This window comes from Periophthalmus magnuspinnatus, chromosome 3 (assembly GCF_009829125.3).
Source record: "Periophthalmus magnuspinnatus isolate fPerMag1 chromosome 3, fPerMag1.2.pri, whole genome shotgun sequence".
In the NCBI taxonomy this organism is placed as follows: Eukaryota; Metazoa; Chordata; class Actinopteri; order Gobiiformes; family Gobiidae; genus Periophthalmus; species Periophthalmus magnuspinnatus.
The window spans coordinates 30,249,520-30,264,356 of record NC_047128.1 but is presented as its reverse complement, the minus strand read 5'-3'; the positions used below and the strand labels follow the sequence as shown (position 1 = coordinate 30,264,356).

Sequence of the window (14,837 nt, the reverse complement as noted above, 5' to 3'; positions counted from 1 at the left end):
TATTTATTTTCTTTGTCATTATATGCTTTCTCACTTTAGTCGTTTTTTGTTTTTGTTTTTTTTTCCATCAAGCAATCAGGGTTTTTTTAAGTTTTTTTTTTAAGTATTTATAAAGACAAAAGTTTCCTCAACCTTAATTAAAGATACAGGTTCCTCTATTAAAGATACAGGCTCCAATGTATGTGGCTTTTCTACAAAGTGACACATGGAAATCATTTTTAAATTGCACTAAATTATTGGAGTCGTTTTTGGAGGAAGTTCTTAATTGACTTCTGCAGGTAAACCAAAGGAGTTGGTCTGTCTTTCACTTCCATTAACATTCAATAGTCTGTATTGTCATTACTCCAACACACTCCCCATTGCCAGCAGTCGCATGTTGTTTAGACATTACCTTTTTCTTTTTTTTTTTTTTTTTTTTTTTTTAATTTTTTTTTTTTTTTTTTTTTTATTTTTTTCTTTTTTTTTTTTTTTTTAATGCACTCAAGCTTTGTCACTTCTGCACAATTTGTGACATTGTCCATTAGCATTTTATTCTCAGCTTCTCAAAGAATAACTGCAAGTAAGAATTTGACAAGGGACATCCCAAGCTTTCTGTTGTACACTTGATTTCTATCTTTCATGGCTGGTTGCGTAAACTGCTGGTGAAGTGCTTCGATAATGTCATTTCAGTATATGCTTCTAACAACTGTCTGCTGGGATTTGTTGACACCTTAAAAAGAATCTGTCTATACTCTTTAATTTTCAGCCTCTAGCATTCTATTTTGTTTATTGTTCAAAATAAAGGATTGTGCAAAAAGCAATTTGCCAATGCAGTTTAGTCAGAGCAGTAAGTATCTACTGTTTTGGTTAACTAAAATATTTTAAGCATATTCAGTTCCTTTGCTGGAACTGGCCCACACAACAATATGCACATTAAACCTAAAGTACAAAACTCAGCCTCTTGGTCTCAAACATGCTCCTCATCAGTCTGAATGTTCCTGTGTCTTTCAAATCTTAATTTATGCATATCGTCAGGTCGGGTAATGTAAGTACTGTACTCTACATTATACTCTTTATATAATTTATAGCCACAGGGCATCAACAATGCATCCTGCCAAACAAGCTTTTATGATGGATGTATTGTGAAAACTGCTCTGGGAAAGTATTTGTCTTGTTTTAGTCAAGTGTTCCTTATAGGCCTTATATGCCTTAAAGATTGTAGAAGTGTAGCCTTGCAGTTGAACTTTAATAACAGCAAGTGGGTGCACTTTTCTTGGCTACATTTATTAATTGGAAGGAAAAAACATTCCCCCAAATACTTTTTTTCCACATTGACTCAGCTTTTAAACGGCACATGTGGGACATGGAGAGGCACACCTTTAGTTGACAAAAGGAAAGACTGGGTCCCCCCTGCTCCTGATTATGTAATACACATCAGAATGTAAACGGAGGCAGTGTTTGACATTGTAATCACTGTTGTCTCCAGCCGCCTCAACTATACCTTTGCAACCAGGGCTTTGTTTCACTGATGGAAATGCAAGATCTTTGATTCAGCTAAAGAAGTGTAGGTATTTCAACAATGAGAACACTTCACCTACCTCTTCATTAAGGTGGCAGCTTCCTGTGGCAGATGGGCTGTTGTCCAATAAACAACTGTACACAAAAAGGCTCACATAGGAATTTAATCTTTAATTGTAAACATCTGGTTGTAGGCTACAACATAGGAACAAGGCTCACTGAGGTTTTGTAATTAGAGTTCCTGTCATTTTAAGAATTTTATAACCCTGTAAAAGTAGGAGATTGGCACATAATGTAGTAATCCAGTGTGACTAATGGGGAATTCCTTAGTGCGTAAAATAGCGTATATTTGACCAATACTTTCAATTCTTTCAATGCTTTAATCTTTTTATTGCTTTGCTATGGACACAAGACACAATTCAGCAGATCCAGTCATCAGAAGTGGTTATTAGGCTGCTTAAGGTGGTTGTTATCTTAATGATCCATTCTTCATCCAGTTTGGCTACATTCACTTTTGGGGCTCTGATAACTTAATGTAGACTTGTAACGATTAAAAAGAGAGGAAAATACATAAAGTGCAATAAATTAGGCTACTGGTCATGCGCTGATTTCGTTTGTCACATGTTTGAGCAGCTTTTTATTGCACATTTTGGTGTAGTCGACGTGCGCAGCGCTCGAGGACATAAGTAAAAGGACTAAATCATCGGTCTGACAGTGAATGGCTTGTCATTGCGAAGCTTTGCCATATAACCTACATAAAACTGTCTGTCGGAGGCGAGCCAGCAGCCCAGCAGGGGGAACGTGGAGGGGACGTAGTCAGATGTTGGTCCTCCTGAGGTCTCCCCTTCTATATAAGGCTCAGCGCGCTCACACTTTACGCAGTTCTCATTTTGCCTCAGGAACAGCGCCAACAAGCTGCAGCCGCGGATCATCACTGCTCCCACCACGAAAGACAACGATACACACACGTTTTTGGATATTACTACATTGAGGTGAGGTGAGACACTTTTTTCTACAGGTCTAACTATTTGGTTACAATTAGATTTGGCATTTAGAGCACTGTTGAATGTTAAAAGCATTATCTGTAAAAGGTGGGCAATTGTATGTTCATTAACACTGCCTTGCATTGAAAACCAGCATTTATTTATTTAACATTCATCCATTCATCCTGACATGAGAGACAAGGTGAGTCTTTCTATCACAGAGCATAATGCCTGGGTTCCCATCCACATGTGTCTTGTGCTGAGTCTATCACTCTGGTATAAAATTCATGAGAGCAATGAGAAGGGCGCACATAGAGAGGCTGGTCGAGATTCAGTGTGAAAGAGAGGCTAAAAGGGAGAGTTTGAAGGGTGTGGTGCGCCGGCTGCCCACTTGTGCTCCAAGTGCCCAGAGCTGGCACAGCATGTTGACACAGCACTGCCGCCAGACCTCAAACCTGTCTGTTCAGCCAACGAGACAGAGACAAGCACAAGGATTTCAGTAGAAGAGAAAACTCATGACAATTTTATTTTTTTAATTTGTTTGTGTGTTCATTTTTTGTGACTGTTATTATTCTGCTTCTTGTCCTCAAACATTTCCCTCGCATCCAGGGGCTATTTGCATGGACCTGTATTGCTCTTGGATGTGTCAGGAATGCAGTGCTTTGCTTATGGTCTCAACTGAGTGTGCTCTGTCTAGTCAACCTGATCTGAACTTACCCTTTCCCTTACCCCTCAAACAGAATATATGGAGATGTATTCTGTGTACAAAGACCCTAATAATTGCTATCTATATTTCTTCTTTTAACAATAAGTTGTATTAATTTGAAATATTTGAAACTGGACTTGTGCAAAAGAATTGCATGAGTTTGTGAGAGGCTACAGGACAGATTTGCTGTGATGACCCTGGAAAGGAAATACCAAAGAGAAAAACAGCTCAAAACACATAGAATATTTATAAAAATAAGTTCTGAATTGAACACCAATCAAGCATCTGTGATTGTGTCTGTTTTTAGTCATGGAAAATTAAGTTTCAAAATATTAAATGTATTTATTTCACATTGCCATTACATGTGCTGATCTATAGACACACCAGATACAGATTATTTGAAACAAATTAAAACTTTAATTATTTTACCTAGGTCCAACAGCTGGACAGCATTTTCAAGAGCTGCCCCATTCGCCAGTCCAGTGTCACATTGACCTCCAGAGATATGGCCTATCTTGTCCTATTCTCCCTGCTGATGTGGTCTTTCATGGAGAGTGCTTCAGTCTTCCTGCCTGACTCTCCCGAGCTGAGAGACCTGTTGAGCCGATACGAAGAGGAGGCACAAAACCAAGGCAGCACCAGCCACACACCTGCCAACCGGACGAGACGAGCCATCCGCTGGTCAGACCGTGAGGAGATCATCCAACTCCATAACAAGCTGAGGAGCGGCGTCTACCCCACTGCATCCAACATGGAATACATGGTGAGACATACAGCGGTTACCAGCTATTATTGTCTGCCTATAAAGAGTAATTATGGCTTCTGCCTTTTAAAGCACAAAGTTTACGTGTCAGCAACATTAAGCTGCAAATTGAGGGTGATGATTAGAATTCAAGTTTTATTTGGCCCACAAGAAACATGCTTTTAAACAGCTCTTTCTCTAGCCTGGAAACATGCAGTCACTATGGTAAACTATTGGCAGCCTGCTGTGCAGCTCTTTTACAAGGTGGATAATAATGCTGACTCTGTTCAACCTGCGACCAGTGAAGGAGCCAAAGAGACAGCAGCTCCTGAAGTACAAGGAGAAAGAGTTTAAGGAAAAATATTGTGGCATATTAGCAGTGGGTTAAGTGTTTCCAAGACACTGATGGTCCTCAGTTCTGGTACAGTGCATCTTTGCATTTCCCAGAGCAGAGGTGTGTAAGAAATTGTAATTCCTCTGTCTGAACATGTTAATTTATCATATATATTCCATACTTTATTGTATTATGGTTGAGCATAATTTCATTCAAACCTTTCACTCTCTATACACCTCTGCAGTTTGGTTTGAAGGTTTACTCTGTGCTGGTTTCTCAGGTTCCAGACTTCTCAGAACAACTTGTGTGTGTATTTGTGGTACAGTAATGTCTAGGGCATGTTACCGACCACCAAAAGGGCTGGAAATTTACTGAGGGAGATGCACGGCTAGAGAAGGAATCAGGTGTCTTCTCTGCTTTCCCAGCTCCTCACCACTGCAGTAAAGAAGCTGCCCTTCCCAGGAAATGTGGATAATTTAGCTGTGATTGCTGGAGATTTGTTGTGGAGTGGGGCCAGGACCAGCTGCCCTACTCACATGTCAGTGTTGAAAGTCAATGCGATACTGAAAGCCAGTGTAGCCTCAGCTCACCGGGAAGGAAGGAAGTGTAAAACAAGCACCTGTGCAGACTGTGATTAAGGTTTTGCATGTTTGAACCAACACAAACTTGTACTGTAGAATAATAGCTTGTTAAAACTCTATAGTGACGAAATACTCTACTTAATATTGCAGGTGTGGGATGAGGAGTTGGAGCGCTCAGCCACACATTGGGCAGAACAATGTCAGTGGGACCATGGACCTCATGACTTGCTCAGATCCATTGGACAAAACCTGGGTGTTCACTGGGGCAGGTAAGATGTCTGCAGGTACTATGTATTTTTATGTGATGACTTTAGTTTACTTTATCCTGAAATAATGTTTACACAGGCATTTTAGACTAGACTGATATAAAGAATATTATTTACATGTGAAATGAAAAGCTAATGAATTCATCGTATCAAATAACTCAACTTGCCTAGCGTGTCAAAGTGTCCCAAAGGCTGCATTTAAAAAAGCAGGAAAAGGCATTATTATATTTTCTGCTTATTCTTCTTCTTGTTTGTGAGTCACTCTTTTAAGTGTCTCCCTGTTTGGTTTCTCCTTAGCTACCCTTCTCTTTTAGTCTTCTGCCAACAACCTTGATGCAAAGACATTTTTTCCCACTCCCCTTGTGCCCCCACAGTTGCTCAGCTCTGTTCAGCACCGTAAAAAGACATGTTTATAAGAATGGCTCGAGTCGATCTCTAAGACTGTAGCGCCATGTTTACATTCATCAGAGCCTTTTTTTATTTGATTTACTAATGTGAGTGTGTTATCTAAATTAGGTCAGAACAGTTTGTACTCTATAACATCCAAGATCACTGACAAAAACTTTGGGTTTGTCGGTGTATGTCAACAGATATCGATCTCCTGCCTTCCATGTCCAGGCCTGGTATGACGAGGTGAAAGACTACACCTATCCCTACCCTCACGAGTGCAACCCTTGGTGTCCAGACCGCTGCTCTGGGCCCATGTGCACCCATTACACTCAGGTAAGACATGCCAAAGCTGACCTCAACCACTCCGACCTCATGGTTATATTTTGACACGTTCATATATAAACAAAGTGTCACATAATCACCTGCCTTATGTGGCACAGGGGATTATGTGATTTATTCTATTACTCTATTATTGTTTATTCAAAACAGATAATCTGGGAATTATTACAGATGTTGGTTGTATTATCAGTGGTAATAGGTTTTAGTAGCTTGCCTTTTGACTTGTGAAAGTACTTCCTTCATTTCTGGGTTAGGCTGTACTGTATCCTCATTGTGCTGTTGATCAATACATGCTCCCTTTGTATGAACATTATGTGAAAATACTTTGTTCCACTTTGTTGCTGCATGAAATTTCACTAGGTCACGTAAATGGGGAAGTAAAACATAATAAAATATAGGATCAAAGAAAAAAACTGTTAAAGTTTTTGTAACAAGAGAGAAAGAACAATTGCCTTCCTTTTCAAAACTTGGATGGATTTATATAAACATTCAGTCTCCTCTTTTTGCCTTCAACTGTAATCTGATCATGGCCATCTGGCAGTAATTTCCAGACGCACCACCACTCACGCTGCTGACCTGGATTCTTTTTGAAGATGCTGCGAGACGTTTCTCTGTCAGAAATAAGCATCGTCTTCCTGTTTCCCCATATCTAAATACTCTGTGATTTGCAACATTGTCATAATGGCATTGACAATCAGATATCTGAGTAGAGCATAGGTTTAGCTGCACACAGTGACAGCACCCATCTGCCAGTCTGCTGACTCACTACTTCCAGAGGCCTCTAACATTACCAGGAAAAAGATGCACATTCTTGGGAAGGGAGCCTGCAGTTCTAAGTCTGGATAGAAACAGACAAGAACTGAAATAAGTGGTGTCGTATTTTTATTTAAAAGGAGACATAATATGCTAAATTACTTCATAACGATATTCATTCATCACTGTCAGAGTTGTATTTTGATTTATTCAGGTATTTTTGAGTAATCCTGCATTGTTCTGTGTCCTGGGTTCGACTACCGGGCAGTGTGGGGCCTTTCTGTGTAGAGTTTGCATGTTCTCTATATAGGTATCCCCTGATACTCACACAGTCTGGGTTTACGACTCCCCTGAAAGTGACACTTCAAAAATAAAGAATTTTGTAAAAAGAGCTTGAGTGCTCAGAAAATTCCTTATTTCACCTACCCCACATCCCCACCCACTGCTCTGTACTTAGCTGGGATTATTTGGAAAGTTAAGACTCCGAGTCATACATAAACACATAAATGAATATCTGCTATTTTCACATTTACTTTTATATTTGTTTTTATAGTTGGTTTGGGCAACTACAAGTCGTGTGGGCTGTGCCGTTCACGTGTGTCCACAAATGAATGTGTGGGGAGAAATCTGGAAGAACGCTGTTTATCTTGTGTGCAACTATTCCCCAAAGTAAGATTTTACATTTTGTACAAATCAATAGGACAATTCTATACATTGTTCTTTTTTGGAAATGGTATGAGCTTTATGTATGTGGTCTACAAATCAGTGGTGACATGTGTTAAATATACTGGAGCCATTAAAATTCCTCACAAAGTCAGAATAGAAATATAATTATAAACCATGAGGCAAGAAAATATTTACATAAGTCAATGTTACAAAGAGACAACAATGACTACTTTTGTTCGTTTGTGGGGCTAATGGCCATTACAACCACTGACCCTGGGCAAAAGCGCACTCAAGTAATTACAAGTCCTTGAGGCTAGCGATGCCTGACTCATGATTCATTTCCACCAAGTCAAACTGTCCATTGTTTCACTCCCATAGAGGTAACTGGATCGGAGAGGCACCCTACAAGCACGGGCGCCCCTGCTCTCAGTGTCCCCCTAGCTACGGAGGGGGATGTCGGAACAACCTGTGCTACAAAGGTGAGCAAATACACATGGTTCTTATGACTCATACATGTTAACATTTCCACACAGTTAACACCAGTCTTTGTGTTGCCATGTAAGATTCACAGATTTCCGAAACAGAAGATATGAATGAAGTAGAGAAGCCTCAGGTTCCTCTGCCTCCTCGCACGACACCTAAACCAACTGTAAAACCCAAACCTCAAGCAAGGAAACCAGTGTCCAAGCCCTCCTCTCCCAAGAACAGTACTCCCAGGACACCAGCATCTACCACTCCTGACAGCAACTTTTTGGGTATAACTGTGCAAGCGCAACACTACCTGCAGTCCTCACAATGCAATGCCTCTCATTATTTGTTTGTTTGTCTTACAGCACATAATATCAAATGTGAGACTAGACTGAGAGACAAGTGCAGAGGAGTTACCTGTAATCGGTGGGGTGTCTATCTTGATGCTGAGTCCAAATATTTATAGCTGGTTATAGCAGTTAACTGAAGACATTATTTTTCTTTGCAGTTTCAAATGCCCTGCTAACTGCCTCAATAAAAAGGGGAAGGTTTATGGCACTCTATTTTACGATGTGGTGAGTCTGATGGGCACTATCCACCTACAACCGTTAAGGCTTTAAATAATGTCTGACATTTCAATGTCTTAGCAATCAAGCATCTGCAGAGCGGCTATTCATTTTGGCGTCATTGACAACAATGGAGGCATAATTGACGTCACAAGAATGGAGAAATTTCCTTTTTTTGTAAAATCCACAAAACATGGTGTAGAGTCTTTCAGGTAGGCTATGTCTTACAAGATTTACACATTCATCAAATGTTTTTAACATTTTTTCTGAATATTTTACAGTAAATATAAACCTGGAAATGCTTTTGTAATGTCCAAAGTACAAGGTGACACAATATAACATATAATCATATAAATATGGTATATGGTGTGAGTTTTTCATTGATTTGTTGGATTTGCTCTTTCAGAAATTTCTGTGGACTGTTATACAACAGTGGCTGAAATCTGTCCTTACAAAAAGCCAAACTCACATTGTCCAAGGTGGGCTCTTAAATATGTTTTCTCTATTGATCTTTGTCATATATATTAACTTATTATGCACAACACATTTCCTCTTCAGAATTTCCTGTCCAGCTGACTGCAAGAACCAGCCTTCTTACTGGTCACCTGTGATTGGAAACAGCATTTATGCAGAAGTAAGTAATGTTTTGAAGTGAGTGTTGTGCTACTACATTCATTTAACTTTGCAGGCACTCTCCTGATAGTTATGGAAAGCCACAGAGTTATGAATTTGATCCATGAGAATGGAAGTCATAATAAAGTAAGTCAGGGGACAGCAAGGAATGTATTTCCTTTAGTTTGGAGTTAGGCTCTGAGCAAATGTTATCATCTCTCAGGGGGACCACAGAAGGATGTTTGGCAATTTTGTTTTGCAAATTGTATTGTATTATTATTTTTTCTTATTTAGTGTATAAAACCCACAATGAATATTTCCTTAAAAACTCTTTTGCATAGTCACATTGTAAAGTGACCTCTTTCCTGAAATGCTCTACTAAAAACTTTGACAGAAAGCCAATCTAATCTTTAGTCTAGCGTGTTTCTTTACTCTGCATGTGCATATTCTGTCTGCTTAGATTTTGTTGGAGCAGAAATAGACAGTGTGATGTGTGTTTGTGTGAAAAATGAGTGACTCAAGTGCATCCAGGCTTTCGATAAGACATTATGGTCTGTGCGTGAAGACAGACTGTTGGCTCAAACTATGGAACAACTGTCTGTGTAAAAGGGTGTGTGGAATGGACACACGCTTACTACTATAAACTGTGATTTATTCCATGTTTGATAGAGATATCTCAAGTGCCTCCTCTTTGTTTTAACAGCACTCAAGTATTTGTAAGGCAGCCATCCACGCAGGAGTGATCAGGCCTGATGGAGGTTTGGTGGATGTCCTGCCACTGGACAAGAGAAAGAGCTTTACTGGCATCCTGAAGAACGGCATCCAGTCTGAAAGGTACCACTTAGACTTCATTATCTTTTCCATATGAGGACATTTGCACCACAGCCTTTCGTATCTGTACATGGTATGCTTCTGTCAACATCCAATCAGTTACTTGGCTGTTTTGAAACGTAACTCTTGAGCATATGTAAAAATAGTGCAATCTAGTAATAGAAAATAAGGAATTATCCTCACAGGTTTCATTTGTTTGTACAAGGCCAGAGATCTGCTTATCTTCTGGTATGTATGGTCTGCAGCATGTTGAAACGAGCTACACATATTAATATACAGTTGACAATGAGCCTTGTTTTCGTACAGACGGTTGGTGAAATATGGTTCTGGTGGTTTAAATATGTCAGCGCTGATAAAGAGCATGCCTGGCCCCAGCTCGAGCTGCAGAGAGATGCCAGTGTAATCAGACATGATAATAGAGAACACCTGTGTGCTCTGGCACTCACGCACACAGCTTTGTGTGTCGGCTGATTAAAGGCCTTTATATTAGCTTTTAAAGGCTAATATAAAGTGGACAGGAGGCCTGCTTCAGCCTCCGTTATACAGTGTAGAGGGAACCACACATGAAGCTATGCTTCTGTTTATTATACAATTTAAATAGAAAACATACAGAGTTCAAGTGTGAGGTGTTGTATTTAAATATTAAATTGTGTCATAGAATAAACTATATGTATGCAATATAATTGTCTGTTGATGTAGGATGTGTGGATGGGCCACACATCATTGCTTTCTTTAACCTGACACTTTAACTGTAAATGCAAAGTGCTGATAATGCAAAACAGTGAAAACCTATACTACCCTGAGAAGGTTGAACTCAGACCACTCAGATAGTAAAAACGTACTTAGTCATGCCTATGGCAACCCCAGGCCAAACTGCCTGGCCCCTGTTGCTGGGGAAGTAATCATGACCTATCCAATTGCTCAGTAATGGAACTACTGTCACCCACTTAGAGCTTTTCAGTAGGACTATTATGTGTGAGCTGATACAAGTGCACTGGCTCTCACCGATATTGACTATGGCAAATGTTCAAGGCCTTTTAATTGTCGAATTACTAAGTCATCTGTAAATCAGCTGTTTCCAAAGCTTATTAACAACACATTAATGAGTGATTGTATATGTGTATTTTCCTAATTATTCTGTGCACAGTGCACAGGTGCAACCTGTTTGAGTGGAGTAATGTTTATGTGTTTTTTGCAGCAAAAGTACCACAGAGGGAGGGTCCTTCCGTGTCTTCACTGTGAGGCAGTGAGTCTCCCTCCTCACCTCAGGAGCTCCTCTGTCAGTGCCCTCCTACAGGGCCATTCAAGTCCATGCATTTTTAGAAGAGGCCCATAGAGTTTGGACACCTACAAAAGCTACATTTCTCGCATAGAGATAATTGTGAATGCAGAATGTTTTGACTGATAATGTTGAGAGACTCTCCATTTGTTTTCAGAATATGTTTACATGAATGAGGATCAAATGTACATTGTTTTAGGAATGTATACCAGTTACACTGTATTTAATCAATGTGTACAAACATTGTAATATTGTATTATTTTAGACACTTTTGTAATTATTGTCTGAATATGATGCTATTTTTTGAGCGCTCCCAAACTCATTCACTATTCCAATTTTTATAAGCAAGTATTTATAAATTAGAAGTTAAAAGTTAAAAATTAAAGTTTCAGTGCCTTTATAGAAGGAGTAAGAAGGCAGCAGGCTGCTGTTAGATAATAATTTGTGTTAGATTTGTGCAGATGTACATGGGAGACAGTGACAGATCACTCTTGATACATAACTGTTGGGGCGTAACGTTTCTGTTTTTGGTTTTATTATATATTTTTTTTATCTTGACAGTTTTGCACTTAATTATGTTTTACTTTTCCTCTGCATCATTGGTGGAAATCAATTCTTTAAGATTGTCAGCACCTTTAAGTATATGGAAGTATAGGAATGATTACAAAATGTCTACACCAGGTACAAATGAACAAAAAATATTATTTACTTTTTTAACCTATTACTAGACATGCCACGTGTCATTAAGTTGTGTGTTATTCTTGTCATCCTACCTCAATCCTTGAGCTAATGCTAAACAATGGGTCTTGAAATGGAAAACGTTTTGTAAAAGTTCTGGAAACTGTAAATAGACTAATTTTTTCAAAGTTATTCTTTATAAAAATGGGGTATTATTTGTCCTGAGTTTTTATGGCTGTGTTTGTATGTTTTGCACAATTACACAATAAATCTTACAATTGGTCTATACGTCTCTTTTAATGTACAATCTGTGCGATCAGATGTGATGCCTTCTTCAATCTGCATATTGGGTATTATGAATGAAATGTAGCTGTAGCCCACCCAGGCATGTAGTATTTTTATTGGACTATTGCATGACTGTCCATTCTTTCTCTGAGCCCACTCATGGATGGAAGTACACTAAAACATTTCTCTCCAAGGCCGAGGTCCATTGTCAGCCAAAACACATTTACTATAAACAGTATGTAAAAGCTTGGCTCAAACCTGATAACCAGAATAACATTGTATCCCCACACTAATGAACAGCTGCAATGCCACAATACATGAGTAGTTATTACATAACCATCTCAATTGTTTGTTTCTGAGAAAAGAAAACCATCCCATGTATTATTGTTCGCTCCAACAGCTCTGATGGCTGTGACGTATATTCAAGGCAGATGTAGAGTTTCAGTTAAGCTCTTGTGATGGGCCCTGTCCTCTTCAGGCAGCTGTGGTGTTTTACCGTTGTCAGTGAAGGCAAAAAGTTGAACTCATCTTCACCCTTTAAATTCATCAGTCCCTTAGTCCAACCTCATGTCTCTTTTTACAAATATTTCTTTGCTCTTCTTTTTATACCGACTTATGAACCTCATTTCTCATAATGCCAAATGCCCTCCAAAGATTATGTGCTGAAGCTATGCCATATTAAATGGCACCTTCATAAGAATTCTTCTTCTTCTGAATATACTTAGTGTTCACCCTGTAGACACAGTCCTTACAAACTGTAAAAACAATTTAGTTAAAAGCTATTCTAGTTGTCAAAGTGGAGATATTGTTTTGCAGTCTACAAACTCAAAATGTCTGACAGTTTTTGTGGAATACAAATAAAGTTTGTCTTCTCCCTATTTGTGTGTTAAACTAAGATAATATTTGTCTCACCTCATATAATATTTGTAGACTAAAATACTTTCTTCACGACTCACCGTCTGCCTGTACCCAGCACATCTATCACTTCAGCTTCTGCTTATAGTCTGGGATCACAGCCGTCAACAGGCTAAGCAGATAAGTGCTATGCCCCGATTTCCCTCTACCCAGAGCAGACACATCATCCAGCTTTTCCAAGAGAATCCAGCAGGATGCCACCTGACTGACTTTATTTAGAAGAAAAAGTGCCCAGAAACACATAGAGCTGATTGGGAGAGGGATGGGTCTGAATGTGTGGTACGATGCAGTCATTCACTGAAGACTAAAGTGATCTGACAAGGTTTGCCGCTTGAGTTCACCCATAGGCTCCAGGAATTAGTCTGCAAAGATAGGATCCCTCAGTGTGGACAGTCACCGCGTATTCCTATCCTTCCACTGACGCACATCCATTCTGGGAAGAGGGCGCCTAAAGATTCACAGCCTACTGATCAAACACAAGACTGCACCGTGCACACGTGTGCACTGTCTGCAGCATGGGGCTCAAATCTCAATCCGTTGTAATTTGGAACCTATATTTAAGAATGATTTGATACACATTATAATTGAGCAGAGCCATCTTGAGGTCTGTCTTTTTAAAAGAAAAAAAATGTATGTAAAAACATTTTTACAGTTTATGTTTTTTTTTTGTTTTTTTTTAAATGACCAGAAATATAATCTGTGCCTTAGCAGAGCAGTTATGAACAGCCACTAGAAGTTGCTAATCAATGTATGCTATGCAGTTTTAATAATTAAGTACATGAAAGACTGTAGTTCAAAGCCTTTCAGAGACTGTTAGGATAATCATATTAGACAAGAAAACAAAGAGCACACTCACAACCCACTTTTATTTTGCAGCATCAGACACCAGGCCGACACTGGACAATAACAGCTCAGTGTTTCTTCCTGTTTGCTCTTGTTAGACATCTGAATGTAATGGGCTACATCAGCTGTATCTGTCTGGAGATCTGAGGCTTTAATAGGAAGCAAACAATAACCTTTTTTTTTTTCTTTAAAATATGATCGTTAGCAGAGACAAAGGTTTTTTATTGAGGTCTTTTCAGTGACTGTCCCTTCTTTGGCCTTGTATGGTCACATGGTTTGTCCAGTTAGTCCATACAGCTATGACCAAAACATTTACCTCCACAGATGCACAGAGACATGGGACTTGAGGGGTGCCAACTGATGATAATAAATACATCCACTATTAGGTGTCTTATTAGTGAGCGTTTTAAGATAATCCCAGGTATTTTTGGCAGTAATTCTTCTAATTATATAAATCACATTTGTTAATTATTCTGTAGTTTAGCACCTCATTGACAGAAACAGATGACCCGCAGCAGCTAACCCTCTGTCCTAGTGCAGTTAACAGTGTAGAGCAGATGTGATGAGTCCTCCATGTGGCGTGTGACAGGGCTCATAGTTTGGTGTATACGGTTCACAAAAAGGCCAGTTCAAAAACATGTCATTCTACTGTGTAGTTACAGTCTGCACCTCTGTGTGAATACAAATACAATACTGTACTTTGTACTGGATATAAATGAATAAGTGAATTTACTTTATTATCACTTCTATCACCTTTTTAAAATACAAATACCATTCTGTGTAACACTTTATAATAACTACATTTTAAATAGATTTAACAAAGTATGACTCAAATGATTCAGCCTTAGTAACTACTTAATCAATACCGTAACCCTATAACTACTAATTCTAAGCCTTAATTAAGTTGTTACTAAGCCTTAATCATTCTTACTAAACCATTTGCTCATTATGAATTAGGTATTTCATCATGGTTTATTAAGATTAATTATGTCGTTATTATAAAGTGGTACCAAATAAGGTATTAAAATATAGTGTTTATTTTGTGTTTACTCCACAATTTTGCGTTTATTCTTATTTGTTCTTTGAGCGGGTCCCTCTGCAAG

General features: G+C 38.9%; 1 protein-coding gene across 2 annotated transcripts; it reads left to right on the top strand.

The window, feature by feature from the left end:
* Window positions 1-2,311: 2,311 nt before the first annotated feature.
* crispld2 (cysteine-rich secretory protein LCCL domain containing 2) lies at window positions 2,312-11,975 on the top strand. Of its 2 annotated transcripts, none has more exons than XM_055232495.1 (15): window positions 2,312-2,489; window positions 3,620-3,949; window positions 4,994-5,112; window positions 5,700-5,832; window positions 7,145-7,260; window positions 7,636-7,736; window positions 7,821-8,012; window positions 8,091-8,151; window positions 8,234-8,300; window positions 8,373-8,503; window positions 8,573-8,616; window positions 8,698-8,770; window positions 8,850-8,925; window positions 9,607-9,737; window positions 10,933-11,975. In XM_055232495.1, the coding sequence occupies exons 2-15, from the start codon at window positions 3,692-3,694 to the stop codon at window positions 10,982-10,984; spliced, it is 1,554 nt and encodes a 517-aa protein (XP_055088470.1). In that variant the 5' UTR covers window positions 2,312-2,489; window positions 3,620-3,691; the 3' UTR covers window positions 10,985-11,975. The 2 variants fall into 2 exon arrangements, with proteins under 2 accessions (XP_055088470.1, XP_033847585.1); XM_033991694.2 differs by lacking the exon at window positions 2,312-2,489 and adding an exon at window positions 2,829-2,979 and having other exon boundaries at window positions 10,933-11,967.
* Window positions 11,976-14,837: the final 2,862 nt, after the last annotated feature.